Consider the following 14,243-nt stretch of genomic DNA (forward strand, 5'->3'; position numbering starts at 1 on the left):
TGTAGTTGCCTCTCCCTCTGCTCATCCCTTAAATCAAAGTCTTTCCAAGGGTTCTTTCCTAGGTCTGCTCCCTCTACAGCCTCCCTAGGTGACTTCAGGCAGCCCATGACATGATTCCCACCTCTCTCCTGACTTTTTTTTTTCTTTTGGTGAGGAAGATTGGCCCTGAGCTAACATCTGTGCCAGTCTTCCTCTACTTTGTATGTGGGACACCACCACAGCATGGCTTGACTAGCAGTGTGTAGGTCCATGCCCAGGATCTGAACCACAAACCCTGGGCCACTGAAGCGGAGCACACGAACCTAACTACTACACCACAGGGCCAGCCCTCTCCTGACTATTTTATATGCATATCTGACTGCTGCCCTAGGCTGTCCGTAGACATCTCAAATTCAGCAAGTCTCCAAGCGAATTCATCATCCATAACCACTGATCCACTCTCTTCTAGTGTTTCCTCCATCTTCCGTTTCTCTAGCTAGAGACCTAGGACCATCCTCTGCTCCTCTTTCTCCCTTCTGTTCTCAGCTAAGCTACAAGTACTGGGAATCTTACCTCCTCAGTATCGCTCGAAACTGGATCTGTCCCTCCTCTAGTTGGAGGACACAATCCCTCAGTAGACTACTGTAATGTTTTCCTAACTGGTCTGTCTGCAGTTTTCCTCTGCTCTGCCAGCCCCATCCACTCTTTCGCCTGGTTCCTCACACCTGGCCTTGGGTGCACATTGATTTCCTTTGTGGCCCTTCTACCTGTGCATCATAACAGTTGTCACTCTGCATGATTACTGCCTGCTTATTTTCCCCTGTTTCCCCACTAGGCATTAAACTCTGTGAGCTTGGGTGCAAGGCCTTGCACAGTGAACACTGCACAGCAGGCCCTCAAAAAATACTTCTTAAACATTGTTGAATGGTAGTCAATTTTTAAGCCTTCTAATATTTAAACTATAAAAAAGTAGAAAGAAATTATAAGCACGTAAATTGCATGATGACAAGGGCTGGAATTAGAAGTTCTGGATTAACTTCTGGCTCTATCATTGCCTTATACAATACTTCTGACAAAACAAAATTTTCTCACTATAATGTAACCACGTAACACTCACCAGTACTGAGTATGTAGTAAAAATGATAATAGCATCCTGAACTTATGGCTTCAAAGTGGTTAGAAGCATTTCTTATGAAATATTTATTTGTTCGACATCCCTTTGGGATAGGCTTGCGTCCTTCCTTCTAGAACGTAAAGAAGGAAGATGGAGCTCCTCCTGGGACGGTGACAAACCCCGGTCCTGAGATGTTTACCTGCTTCCCAGAAAGTCAGGAGGATTCTCGAAGTGGTCTGAGTGTGTTCTCAGGAGGAAAATGGGTTGTGCAAGGTAGTTTTACACTCATACCTCCAATTTCTTAAGAATTCAAAATATTTGGGAGTGAAAATTGTACAAATTATTTCAGCTTATTCCTGCGCTCTTCCTCCGAGTTTTTCTGGAGACGTATTTTTTTTCCCCCACACCCACTCAAACCATCTGTGTACCAGGCAAGTTTTCCAAAATGTAAAACCCAGTGAAATATGTCCATTCCATTTATTTAGAAAGGACTATGACTAATGATACTGTGGGAAAAAAATGGCATAGTTAATGAAAAAGTGCATTCTGTGTGAGCAGCTAGGGAAGCCTAGCAGTTATGACCACGCAAGGCCACGCCTGCCTGCAGGAAGTAGAGAGTCCAGTCAGTGTCTACCTATGGTCTGCAGCTTTCCCCATGAGACGAGGTTCTCTACCACCGCCAAAGGGTAAAATTCCTAAAAATATGCTCAAAGTTTGCCTTCTACCCCATAATATGACAATGTTTGCTTTACATAAAAATGTTTCAAATTATTTACTGTTAATTAAAATTGCCTCTTAAGGAAGGTGTACCATATTTATTATTGCCTTTAAACGCTCACCCAGGACACTGGCTTGCACCCTTCAAGCTTTCTCCCAGTTTGAAAAGCATGGATCCCAGGGTATTTCAGCCCAGGCCATGGGATTTTTGTTAGAATTTAAGCGAATTCTTTCGTGTGTCCCCTGCCTACATTGCTATGTATAAACTCCTGACGTCCTGTGCCTAGTTCACTATTGAAGTCTTTAAAATGTAGCTCTAAGCACCTAATGGGGAGCATGTCCAGGTTTATGATGATTGAGGAATATAAAATCAGCTTCCTTAAATAGAGATTTTCAGTTTGAAGAAAAGGATCTGTCCGAGGTGAGAATTACCTGTCTACTTCCCGCTTTAGATCTCATTAACTCTGGACAACAAACCAAGAAGTTGCAGAACTTGATGCTTTTTGTGAGCATTTAGAGGATATGATCAAACAGCAAGCGGGTCATGCTCAGACATGAGTATAAGAAGTGACTTATTTATACATTTGTATTTCAAAACATTTCTAAAGCCTACCATGTGTGCTGTTAAAAGGTTTTTAATTTTAAATTATTTTTGTTAGATAATCCCGTTTAAAGTGACATTATGATTTATCACCACTAATCGAGATGCTGATCCCTTATAGACTTCTTGTTTGTATCTGTTTTTGTTCTTTGTTACATAAATATGAGGTTTATATATAAAATTCTGACTATGTAATATAGGGCTAATGAGTCACAGATGGAAAGATGCTGGCACATTACCATCTAATAACATTTTAAACTCATATTCCATAGTGAAACAAAAGCAAATTGTACACATCTGTTTTCCAACTTGTAGCGTTTCTGAATTTGTGTCGAGTCTGTGTTTAAAGGACTTTTACTCAGGGAGAAGAAAAAGAGGATACAGGTCACCTCGAAACTACCCAGCCACTTCATAGCCTTATCAGAAAGGATTTGGCAGAATGGATGAGATTTCCTCTGCTTTGTTTCCTGAGAAGCCCCAGCTCTAAAGAATGAGAACAAAGGCGTTAGGGCTGAAGAGATGTCTTCATAGTACAAACACAATTTTATTGGCTCCCTTAAAAAGAAAAATATTCCCTAATAAGGCAGAAGTAAGGGAGAAAAATATACCAAGACCAATAAAATTAAAAAACTAGAACCTTTCTGGCCTTACTAAAAACATCCTCACGACAGATTTGGGGGGGGCTGGGGGGGAAGGAAGGAGGTGGGGCACCCGCGAAGCCTGCAGACACTGAGGCCGGTGGTTGTATGGCTTGGGGGCTGTTTGTTTTATTTGCATGGTAAACATGTTCTGTGTGAAAAAAAGCACTGGAATAAAAGGCTCCAATGCCACATGTTGTTGGAAAAGAAATAGAAGAAAGGCAAAATTTCTCTCTCAGCCCGACCCAAATGATAGCGCCTGGGAGGGCGCATCAGTGCAGGCGGGTGAAGCAGGCGCCTCTGAAACGCCCCTCCCCCATTCTCCTTCGTTAAAGACTCCAAAACCCCTTTTCTGCTTCAAGGGGTTGTGTGAACTGTCAAGTTCTTTTGGAAAAGTTACGTGACAGAAGTAATTACTGCAGAGTGTGACCATAAATCCCTCTGACATGAAATACGCATGTTATAAGAGACAGATTTCCATCCACCACCTGGGAAACAGGAAAGCCCTGAGCATCATCATGTGATTGGAGAGAGAAATTTTGATATGTGGGTGGTAAGGCTCTAGTGGTGGGATGTGCTGGTTTATTCTGAGGAATACTTCTGATCTCACTGCAAAATTCTGTTCACTGTTGTCTGATAAAGAGTTAATACCCGTATTGTATGTCCTGAGTTGTAAACAGCATTTCAATAGACGGGAGTTACAGTGCTGTTTTCATAACGGCGTCTGCAGCCATCTCCATCTTGTACTAACATTTTGTGTGTAAGATTCCAGAAATGTTAAGGGGGTACGCACAGATCCCCGTGTCCCTGCCACACGGGGCAGTTACCGAGAGTTCACAATCAACCCTTCCCTCTAAGGAATGGTTTGCCTGGGGGCCTCGTGTGTCTGATTTTGCTTACAGTGTGTCACCAAGGCCAGACATAGAGCTGGGAGAGGGTGGCATTTGTACCGCTTGTTTTGTGTGTCTTCAGTGAGATGTCTGTGTGACGTTTGTGTCGTGTTGTTTTGGTGCTGTGCCACGTCCATAGGGCCTGCCAGGCTTCCCCACAGTGGCCGCTCTGCACAGTAATCAGATCCTCACCGTCAAGGTTTGTGGTTGGCACCCATGCCTGCTCAGCCGGGCCGGCAGTCAGCCTAAGAGTGAGCACCAACGCGAAACTGCCTTGTCGGGTCCAGTTGCTTCCTGTCCTCATACAACTGAAGTTACTGGGTCCTTGGGAGCCCACCTATATCAGTGAGGTCAAACGTATATTAAGAAGGAGAATCTTGAGCATGTGTTGAGGTAGAGCTGGGACCATGAAGAGAGGCGGGGTGACTGTCTAGGGCTGCACCACACCTCGGTGGTTTAATTTGCACGCATCCAAGCTCTGGGATATTTTCCAGTCGATTACATCATCCTGCACACTCTGGACTTTGGGCATTAACATGGCAGCCGCGTTCATGCCACCTTACGCTGGTTGACGAGTCTGACGGAAACTGAACTGGCACTTTGTCTGCGGACTCTCTGCTCAGAGGGCAGGATGCAGGGTGGCACGAGCTGACCTGCTCCTTTAACAGACACATTAAAACGCCCAACGCCCACAGCAAAATGATGGGATACAAAAAAGCCTCACTTCTAACTAAAAATCTGGTCTCACCATCCCATTTCAGGGTTCTGTTTCTTTCAGGAGAGCCAGAGGGTCTGACGTCAGACACAAGTACCAGTTCTATTTTGATTAATGGTCATTATAAGTCTAATGTGTATATCTCTATTTCTTTCTTGGGGCCTTCTGATGTCTATTCTTCAACTCTCTCATCTCTGAACTTCAACCTTTGACCTCACCTGACTGATCAGATGGTGTTTCCTAAAATCAATCATGGGTTTCTCTCTGCTGATCAGCAGCTCATTAAACGCCGCCTGATTAAGGTAGTGCTCGTTCTTGCTTGAGTCGGATGTCTTCTGTTCGTTCCGTTATTACTCTGTGTACTGTTACTTTACCATTTACCTCTCAGGGGTGGGGCGGGTGTGGGGGTGGGGAGGGGGGGTGTTTATTTGGAAATATCCTAGAATACAGTTATGTTTAGTGAGCTGCATTTGTTTGAAATGTCTGTGAAAGTACCAAAATAAGAAGATATGGAAAACCTATTTTTTTCTTAATTAAAAAAAAAGAAAGTTTAAATTATACCCAGTAACAGATCCAGTTTCTAAGCTCTCTGGCTTTGGTGATTTATAAATTATTAGACAGTTGGACAACAGCCTTGTACATTTAATTTTATAGGTTATGAAAAATTAAACACATTTGTCCGACTACAAATGCAGCCATTTATTAAACAAGGTGAACATCACTGAGGCAGCATTGTCGTAGGTGAAGGGAGGCAAAATGTTTACTCCAGCTCTGAGTGTAGTGATCACATACATGGTTTCCAAGAGCCGCCTCAGCCAGCATGAATATTTATTGGCTCCCTGCTGGCAGGCAAATTGCCTACAGGCTCTGTGTTTCTGGTTGTTCTGGTTCTCTTCATTGTTTAAATGTGGATTAGATAATACAAATTTAAGGTGTTGAAAAGAAGACCTGAGTCTTTATCTTTTGTGGTCATTGTTGGTCTCTTCCCCTCTCCACTGTAGGGTGACCAAGGGCAGGCTGGCCCTCCAGGACCTCCAGGCCCTCCAGGCCCAAGAGGGCCTCCTGGGGACACTGGGAAAGACGGCCCCCGTGGAATGCCAGGAGTGCCCGTGAGTTGCTTTTTGGATCAGTTGTTCTCACAGGTTTTGTTCCGTTTATGGACTGGGAATTGGGATGGAGTGGGGTGGGGTGGGGGCTGCAGGGTTGGGGGGTCAAGTGAGTGGAGTGGGCTCAGGGAAGTGGCATGATGGGAAAGTCCCCAGGCAGAGAGGCACTGCCAGCAGGATCCTGCTTTACCGCTCAGTCCACGGGGCATCCACGCAAACCACAGAGAGACGGAAGACTGTGACTGAGCTGGCTTCCAGGTGAGGCCCGAGACGTCTGTGCCTGGGGCGCCTGACAGAGCGTGCACCAGCGCCTTCCGCTTAATGGAAGACTAGCGGGAAAATTATAATGATAACAAAATGATAATGAAAACTAAAGTGACAACATTTTCCAAAGGATCAATAACAGACAACCAAGTCCTGTGTGATGTATGGAAAGTAAAGGAGGTACATCCTCCTAATATTTAATCCCCTGTAATAACTTGACAAAAAAATTGCTAATAAAACAGTAAGATTCACGGGTAAGACATCAGTGGATGTGGTTTGAATATCATTTGTCCTTGGATGTGAAGCTTATTGATAGAAATGACTTAAAACCGATCTTGATACTTAGATCTAAACATTTAGTCATTAAGATGGGTCAGGTGTCAGTGATAGAGAAGTACAGGAGAGTCCATAAATGGTTAGGTTTGGTAGAGGCAACCCAGCAATTTTCAGAAATACATGGAAAATGGTAAAAAATTTTATACCTATATTATGACTTTAGCACTTGAAGTTCAGGTTTATTGCTGAAGCAAATTATTTATTTATTTAATGTATTGTTTTAACTTAAATTATTTTCATTAGTGTTTTTGTAGTATAAAAGTAATAATGAGAGGGCCGACCCAGTGGCATAGTGGTTAAGTTTGGCGTGCTCCACTTTGGTGGCCATGGTCCGCAGGTTCAGATCATGGGCACAGACCTACAGCACTCACCAAGCCATGCTGTGGCAGTGACCCACATACAAAATAGAGCAAGGCTGGCACAGATGTTAGCTCAGGGCCACTCCTCTTCAAACAAAAAGAGGAAGATTGGCAACAGGTGTTAGCTCAGAGCCAATCTTCCTAACCAAACAAACAAAATAAAGTAATAGTGAAAATATTTATCCACAAAGGAGAAAATTTGGCATTTAATGACAAACAACAAGAAAAATATAAAAATCAGCCATAGTCCTTAATGTTTTCATGTATTTCATTTTTATATTCATATATATTTTTTGAGTGACTCACTCTGTAAGAATAAGGGTACTTTAAAACACTTCTGACACGAGCTTCTTGTAAGTCCCATTTCCCCTTCTGAAAGCTGCTGTAAACGTATCATATGAAATTAGGAGTTGACTTTCAACATATGATCTGCCGGTTGTTAGGATTGCTTTCACGGAACCATCAAAGGTAGTGGTTTCTTCCTAAAACTTTCTTCTAATTTTGCCTTTTCTCAGGATAATACCCCAAAAGACAGAGCCCAGCTTTAGGGATAGTTAAAGCTCTCAAATTGATTGTTTGTTACCAACAGAGATATAATGAGTGTCTCTTCAAATAAGAAGAGTAGTTAAAGCCATTTTGATGGTAAAAAGTTAGACCAGTGGACATTGTATCCTCTACAGAAAATTCAAGCTATAAATTACTTTTAAGAAACAGAGATAAAGGTTAAGGTATGACAAACTGTAAACCATCCAAATATTATGTCATCTTTTAAATGAATATAGTTTATTTAAGTAAGAAATGGAGCTTTTTACACAAAGGTTCATGAATATCTTTTTAATTCCACAAATATAATTTGGACTGGATTTATAGTCTCAGAGTTTACTTGTATATACTATCATAACCACTAGAAAAAGATTTTATTAAAAAATACTTAATTTTAAAGTCCAGCAACATCTATATATATTGGCATTACAAGCACTGTTTTTCCGAAAAATATCTATAGCCAATGACTGTCTTTATAATAATATGACAATAGAACACAACAGTGAATTCTGTATGAATCTGAGTATTAGGAAATGATGATAGTAGTATAAGATGCCAGGACTTTCCCCGTCAATGTTATTAAAATGTCTTACTTTAGCTATCATTACTCCAGGAGGACCAAAATTCAAAATCAATCTATGCTCATTTTATTACCTCATTTCTGCACTAAGAGCAGTGGTCTCTGTGTCCTATATATGGAAGTTCTGAATTCTCACTGAGTGGACTATGTCGTCATCTTTATGTCCTCATAAACAACATAATAAATAAAACGTTACTGTAATTACGATTAAATATTTTTCTGGGACCATTTATTGATTTAAATCATGCCTACTAGTTTGGTGTTTTGTTTTGTTTTGCTGTGCTTAAACAGCGGAAATTCTTTGCCTCACAGTTCTGGAGGCTAGAAGTCTGAGATCAAGGTGTTGGCACAGTTTTATTTAGAATACATCCTTGGCGTAATTCTTAAATCTCTGCCGTAATCTAGTCTCATGTTGTTAAATCCCAAAATGTTTATAAAATGCATTTGAAGAAAGAACATTGGCTCTCTTTTAATTGCATTGTGTTTGCATTCATTTGCTTAGCCTGAAAAGTATATATTTGACATTCATGAACCCCAGTGGATATTGTGAAAAAGAAAAAAAAGATTGAAATTGGTTTTTAATGTTTATAGCGGTAATAAAATTATCACTATTCTTTCTCAAGGGTGAACCAGGGAAACCAGGAGAACAAGGCTTGATGGCAAGTATCTCAATTTATCATTTCTATACTAAAAATAGTGGAGGGCCAAGTTGTGCAAAACTGTGGTCAAGATTATGTGTAACAAGTGTATCTGTGATATGACCTATAACAGGAAGAGTGGAAATTAGTGAAAATTAAAAAGTAGTATGGCCTATCCATTACATGGTAAGGATGACAAGACAACACGTCTACAGAACTGACACAGGAGAAAAAGAGAGGGAGAGTCCTGGTCGGGGGAGAGACAGAGAGACGCTGAGGAAGGTCAGAGGAGAGAATTTGCTTTAAGTAGCTCTGCTATAAGGGAGATTAAATTCAGGTGTCTGCCTATTAGCTTAAACAGAAATGAGTTTTCAAAGGAACCAGGTGTGACCGACTGTCAATCAGTGTAGCAAACCTTCCTCAGTGATTCAAGTTTTTCTTTTGTTGAAGGACTCCACTCAGAGAGAAACAGTTGTGTGTTCTTGGTCTCTGTCATTAAAAAAGATCATGAAATGATTCCACATGGACTTGCCCATGGACATGCAGGTCCAAGTTCCACACGATTTATCCTTTGCCAGTGAAGGAAGAGTTGGTGCAGCTTGCTGAGCCCTGAGGAGTAGAATCCTTCAACCTACCTCTCCCTGTCTCTTCCTCCGTCTCTGGAGCAGCTTTTCTGACCTATTTTATGACATGAGCAATCTTGGGGAGCCCAGGGTGATGTTCCAATAACCCAAATTCCAGAGGACAGCTATGTCTCACGCTCGTCCTGGATGCAGTGAACACAAGCTTCATCATGTCCATTCGACATAATGTGACATGCGGCATGCAGGTGTTCAGGGTATAAAGTGTATTTTTAAAAAATAGAGGTCCTAGTGAAACTAATGCACAGGAACACCATAGTTGATCAGGAATTAGAACAAATGTGTGAATGGGTTAAAGGTCAAAGTCTTCTTCCTGCACGGGATGCCTTCAACAGCCCTCCTGGGGGAAACTCATGAGGCTGTGGTCCTAGCTGTAGTGTAGCTGCCTTCGAAACATCACTGGTGAAATGGAAGCAGGCTGGGATGGAATCTGACCCACTGCCTGGAAATTCTCTGTTGCTGACTTATAAAATCAAGATAGATATTTGATGTAGATAATTTTGGGGAGGGGGGACTGTAATGGATTCTTTTTAAGAAGAAGAAACTGGAAGAAAAACAACAACAGAAGACCACCTGTATAATTAAACAAAACATTTGTCATCAGTGGCAACTCTGCGTACAAGTTCAGAATTAGCTCTCAGGGTCACAGGGTCACAGGAGGGGAAGGATTCTTGGAAAACGACAATATAAATTTTGAAATTGCTTTAAGCAGTTGAATGCACCTGTAGTTTCTATCCTGGATAATGGTCAAAACAGGTTCCTCCCATAATTCTTCCCTTGAAGGTGCTTGGGATGCTCAGGAGCCCTCCTTCGCCTCCAGGTTCGCACAGCCTGCTCGGGCTTTCGTCATTGCCAGTGGCTTTCTGCCCTGATGCCCTGTGCAGCATCCTAGTATACAAGGTCTGAGATAAAAATGAATACTTTAAGAATTATCTTATCTTCCTTAAATTCATGTATACTCTCTAGAATATACTACGTGAATATTAACTTCATCCCATTTCCCTGCAATTCCTAGTTCAATGTCATTGGATATAAATTCCCACCCAGCCCTAAGTGGCTCTGATTTCCCAGTTCATGTAGCACCTTTTCAGATGAAGATGATGCTGCATACCTTCTCTATAAACTTTTTCTTTTCTATTTAACCCTTCAGATTTAATTCATATCCTTGTTTAAAAAGTGCAGCTAAGAGACTTAAGTGAAATCACAAATGTTCAAAGGATATGTGTAATGTAATGATCTTCTAAAGTGCACTGTACTGGTTTTAAATAAGCAAAATCCTTTTCTGAAAGAAAACTTTTATAATATATATAAAAGGAAGTAGACAAATCGTAAGTGTCATCTCAGTGACTTTTCACTGTGAACGTAACCATGAACCGCAAACCTGATCAAGAAATAGAACCGTGATCATATTCTGGAAAACCCCCTGCACCCCCCAGTCACCATCCTCCTCTTCCCAAAGTTCACCACTATTCTGACTTCTGCCAGTATAGACCCATTTTGCCTGCATTTGAATTTTGTGTTAATAGAATCATGCAGTATGTACACGTTTGTGTCTGGCTTCTTTCGTACAACATTATATTTGTGAGCTCATCCACCTCTGTCTTAATAGCCTTCACAGCTGGTTGAAAAAAGAATTAAGAGGAAGAACCTTACTTCCTTGACTACCCGTTAAAATGACATCACTCAAATAGCAGTAAATGAATGAATAGTCTGTCTGACCTTGGGCAAGTCACTTAACCTCTCAATTTCTCATCTGTAAAGAAAGGATAATAATACTCCTCTGCCTCCCTTACAAGGTTGCCAGAGACAAATGCAATAAATTAGGAGAAAGTGCTTTAAAATATGTAATGAGGAACTATATGAGTATGTTATTATTATTATCACTGAATTGTTCCCTCTAGAGTAAATTACAGGTGAGCGTGGATTTCTATACCAGATGTATTCCTGTAAAGTTCTATATGAATCAGATTTTCATAAATCAACATAACTTAAATGTGCTGGGGAATTTTGCTATTTAAAGCAAGCCTATTCGGAGTCCTTTTGTAAAGCAATATAATCCCCTAATTCTTCTTCCCAGCAAACTGAATTTTTATATCTTATGTTTGCTTAAAGTGAAATGTTTCTATGTTTTAAAAACTATCATTTTTAAAAACTACTATTTTTGTTTGTTAACTTAAGTAGCACCTGTATATTTTAATACATCTCAAAGGGAGTATTAAGAGAATACTGGAAATATAATAGTGGCTTTCATGAGGAGAAAAATTTTCTTAGAATTTTTCTTTTTTGTTTTAAATATTATGTGTGTGTGTATGTGTGTGTGTGTGTTGACTTGAAGCCTGTAGGGAGAAGTGTACATTGTACCAATAGTTCTGACCTCAGAACTACTTATGAGTGTGTCACAATAGTCTGTGATCCTTTTTAATCCTTTTTTGATCTATAAAACGTAGGCAATGATTCCTATTCTACCTGTCTCACTAGGTTATGCTGAGAAGCAAGTGAAATAACAATACTATGAAAATGCTTTATGAACGACAAAGAGTTCCATAAATGAGAAGTATGGCTATTAAAACAAATGTGTCGTGACGTAAGCTGGCATACAGAAAGGCCACTCTGAAACCCAGGGGCTAGAGCAGTGTGATGAGAGCCGTCCATTAAGTTATGGTGTGTCAAATACCGCTGTTGACAATGCAGCTTATGCCTTTTGTCCTGTTTGTTCTCATCATTGTTTTTGGCCCTCTCCTACATGTCTCATCATCTTACATTATCCATTTTTCATAACACGCACCTTCTCATCCACCAGTTAAAACAAGGAAAGATAATAACACCACTGCTCTCATCTTTTGCATGGTATGCAAACCCCACTGCATCCGTTGGTTTGTGCCGTGTTTGCTCACAATGAGGGTCTTGAGAGGCACTGGAGAATTTTTTAAAATTTAAAATGTCTCTGATGATGAAATGAAAAAACTAGGAACAGTCTAAAATTAGCTCTTACAAAACTGTTTATGAACGTGTCAGGTGGGGAATTAGTTTTCATAATCCGGGGTATATATCTTATATTGCAAAATTAATCATGTGAAGATTAACAGCGTCAGATAGAATAAAAAAGACCCAGAGCTTAGGCAGGTCCACATGCATTTAGTCCTGCTGTGCGTCTATTCTGTAAACATGACCTGCAGGTTTTCTGAGAAGTTCAGGATGAGATTTTTTTAAAGACAGACTTTTGAGCTAAAATAAGTTGGACTCCATCTAAATAAGGCGAGAACCACTCTAGGTCATAAAACTAGACCAAACAATCAAACCAAGGCGTGACCACATTGGACATGCTAAAGGTCTGAATCCCAGCACAACTCATCTTTGTTCTTCAGTTCTTCAGAAGTTTAAGTAGTCATTAAAATAGTGTTTCTGAAGGTATCTTTCCTTTTGATATTCTTACTGTTTCTTTCTCTGACAAATGTAGTAGAAATTCTCAAAAGCATAAAAGATAGATGAGATATATATATATATATGTGTATATATATATATATATATATATATATATATATATATATATGTATATTTAATATGCTAACTAGTCCCAGTTTCCTGGAAATTATTTTATAGTCCAAAGTGTCTGCATCCAAGGTCTTGCAGACCAAACCACTTTCCCTGCTCTGAAACTCTCTTCATTCCTCTCCGGCCCCTCAAATAGCATCTCCATTCATCTCTTTCTGAATTATGAGTACTTAAAATGTTGTTCATGGGCCCTGGTGGGTCTGAGAGTTCGAAACTCAGAAAAGCTGTGCTGTTATTGCTCCTCAAGGTGAAATTTGGACTTGTGTCCAAAGAGGCTATAGATATTTTCAGTTTATTTTAATTTTGCCTGCAAACACATTTAGTACATTTGGGTCAAGTGAATATAATGCATTTTATGTTAGCTAATAACAAGCATAAATAATTGCTTCTGCTTCATTTAAAATAAAACTGAAATAACCAATATATGAGGGTCTACTTTAAATATATTTGGTTCTAATGCCTTGCTATCCTACAGCTCTGGTGAAACTCATCGTTTTCCTTAATTGTACTTTTCTCTGCCAACTGTCTTGATCCGCAGGATGGCAGACATCAGAGACAACAGCAGGCTTCTCTTCGTAATTTTAATCCAGCAAAGAGCAAAACTGCAAACCTTCAAATCACAAATAGCAAAAATGGACCAAAATTGTGGTAGGATATTTAGTTATTAGACTGGATTTTAACACTACAATCTTGTCTGGTAAAACTACGCGCACTTCAGCAGTGCGCGCTGCCTGCTGGGCCGCCCTAGCAACAGTTTGAATGCTTTATCATCCTCCCTTCTTCTGGTTGTCCGGTGAAGTAGGCGTAATCCCATGTCGACAGAGCCCCTCCCACCTCCTTGTGCTTTTGTGCAGGGCCTGTAATGCTTGGTTTTCCAAATGGACCTAGAGAAAGTAGACAAGCAATGCCTTCTCCTTCTGGTGCTAAGCCACTGCCCCATCCAGTTGCTCAGCTCAAGGGAAGCCACTTTGGATTCCTGTGTGCGTGGACTTCTATGGAGGCGTCCCAAAGTCACTTTAGTGTGGTGACAGAGAGGAACACTCACCTTTCCTGTGAAGCTGGTTCGGTCTCTGAGAAACAGGAAGTTGACATTTGAGGGCGCATTTTCAATAGTGATTTCAGAGCACAATCAGGTAACCTAAGTATAAAAGATAGTTTACAGGCTGAAGAGATGACTGTATTCTTCCCAATCTCATTTTGTTTTTCTTACCCAGCTCTAGGCTGTGAATCTGCTCTGTTTTTAACGACCTTCCACTAGCCCCAGTTAAAGTTCTGATAAGCCCTGTCACATTGGACAGTTGAGATGTCCAAGCCTTAGATTCCTCATATGTAAAAGTGATGAAACTAAATGAGATCTGAGTCCACTTCCAGCTCTGAGTCCTGGCATCCAACCATGTCTTCATGATAAATGCACAGGCACATATTATATAGCCATTCATCCGTGTTATATACACATTCCTATGTATTCTGTAAATAATTAGGTACAATGAGCAACAGCCATATATTAAGTTCTAATGGATGGAAGCCTTAAAAACTGCCTTCCTCTGCAAACCTATAATCAACTTCTCTA

At 40.5% G+C, this 14,243-nt stretch overlaps 1 protein-coding gene across 1 annotated transcript in view; it reads left to right on the plus strand.

The window, feature by feature from the left end:
- COL25A1 (collagen type XXV alpha 1 chain) overlaps positions 1 to 14,243 on the plus strand; it is a 435,346-nt gene that overhangs the window by 313,389 nt on the left and 107,714 nt on the right. The window contains exons 8-10 of the mRNA XM_070611755.1: positions 4,079 to 4,138; positions 5,656 to 5,763; positions 8,466 to 8,501. Coding sequence (XP_070467856.1) covers positions 4,079 to 4,138; positions 5,656 to 5,763; positions 8,466 to 8,501 — 204 coding nt within the window. The remainder of the gene's footprint in view (positions 1 to 4,078; positions 4,139 to 5,655; positions 5,764 to 8,465; positions 8,502 to 14,243) is intronic.

Source organism: Equus przewalskii, chromosome 2 (assembly GCF_037783145.1).
Source record: "Equus przewalskii isolate Varuska chromosome 2, EquPr2, whole genome shotgun sequence".
Taxonomy (NCBI): domain Eukaryota; kingdom Metazoa; phylum Chordata; class Mammalia; order Perissodactyla; family Equidae; genus Equus; species Equus przewalskii.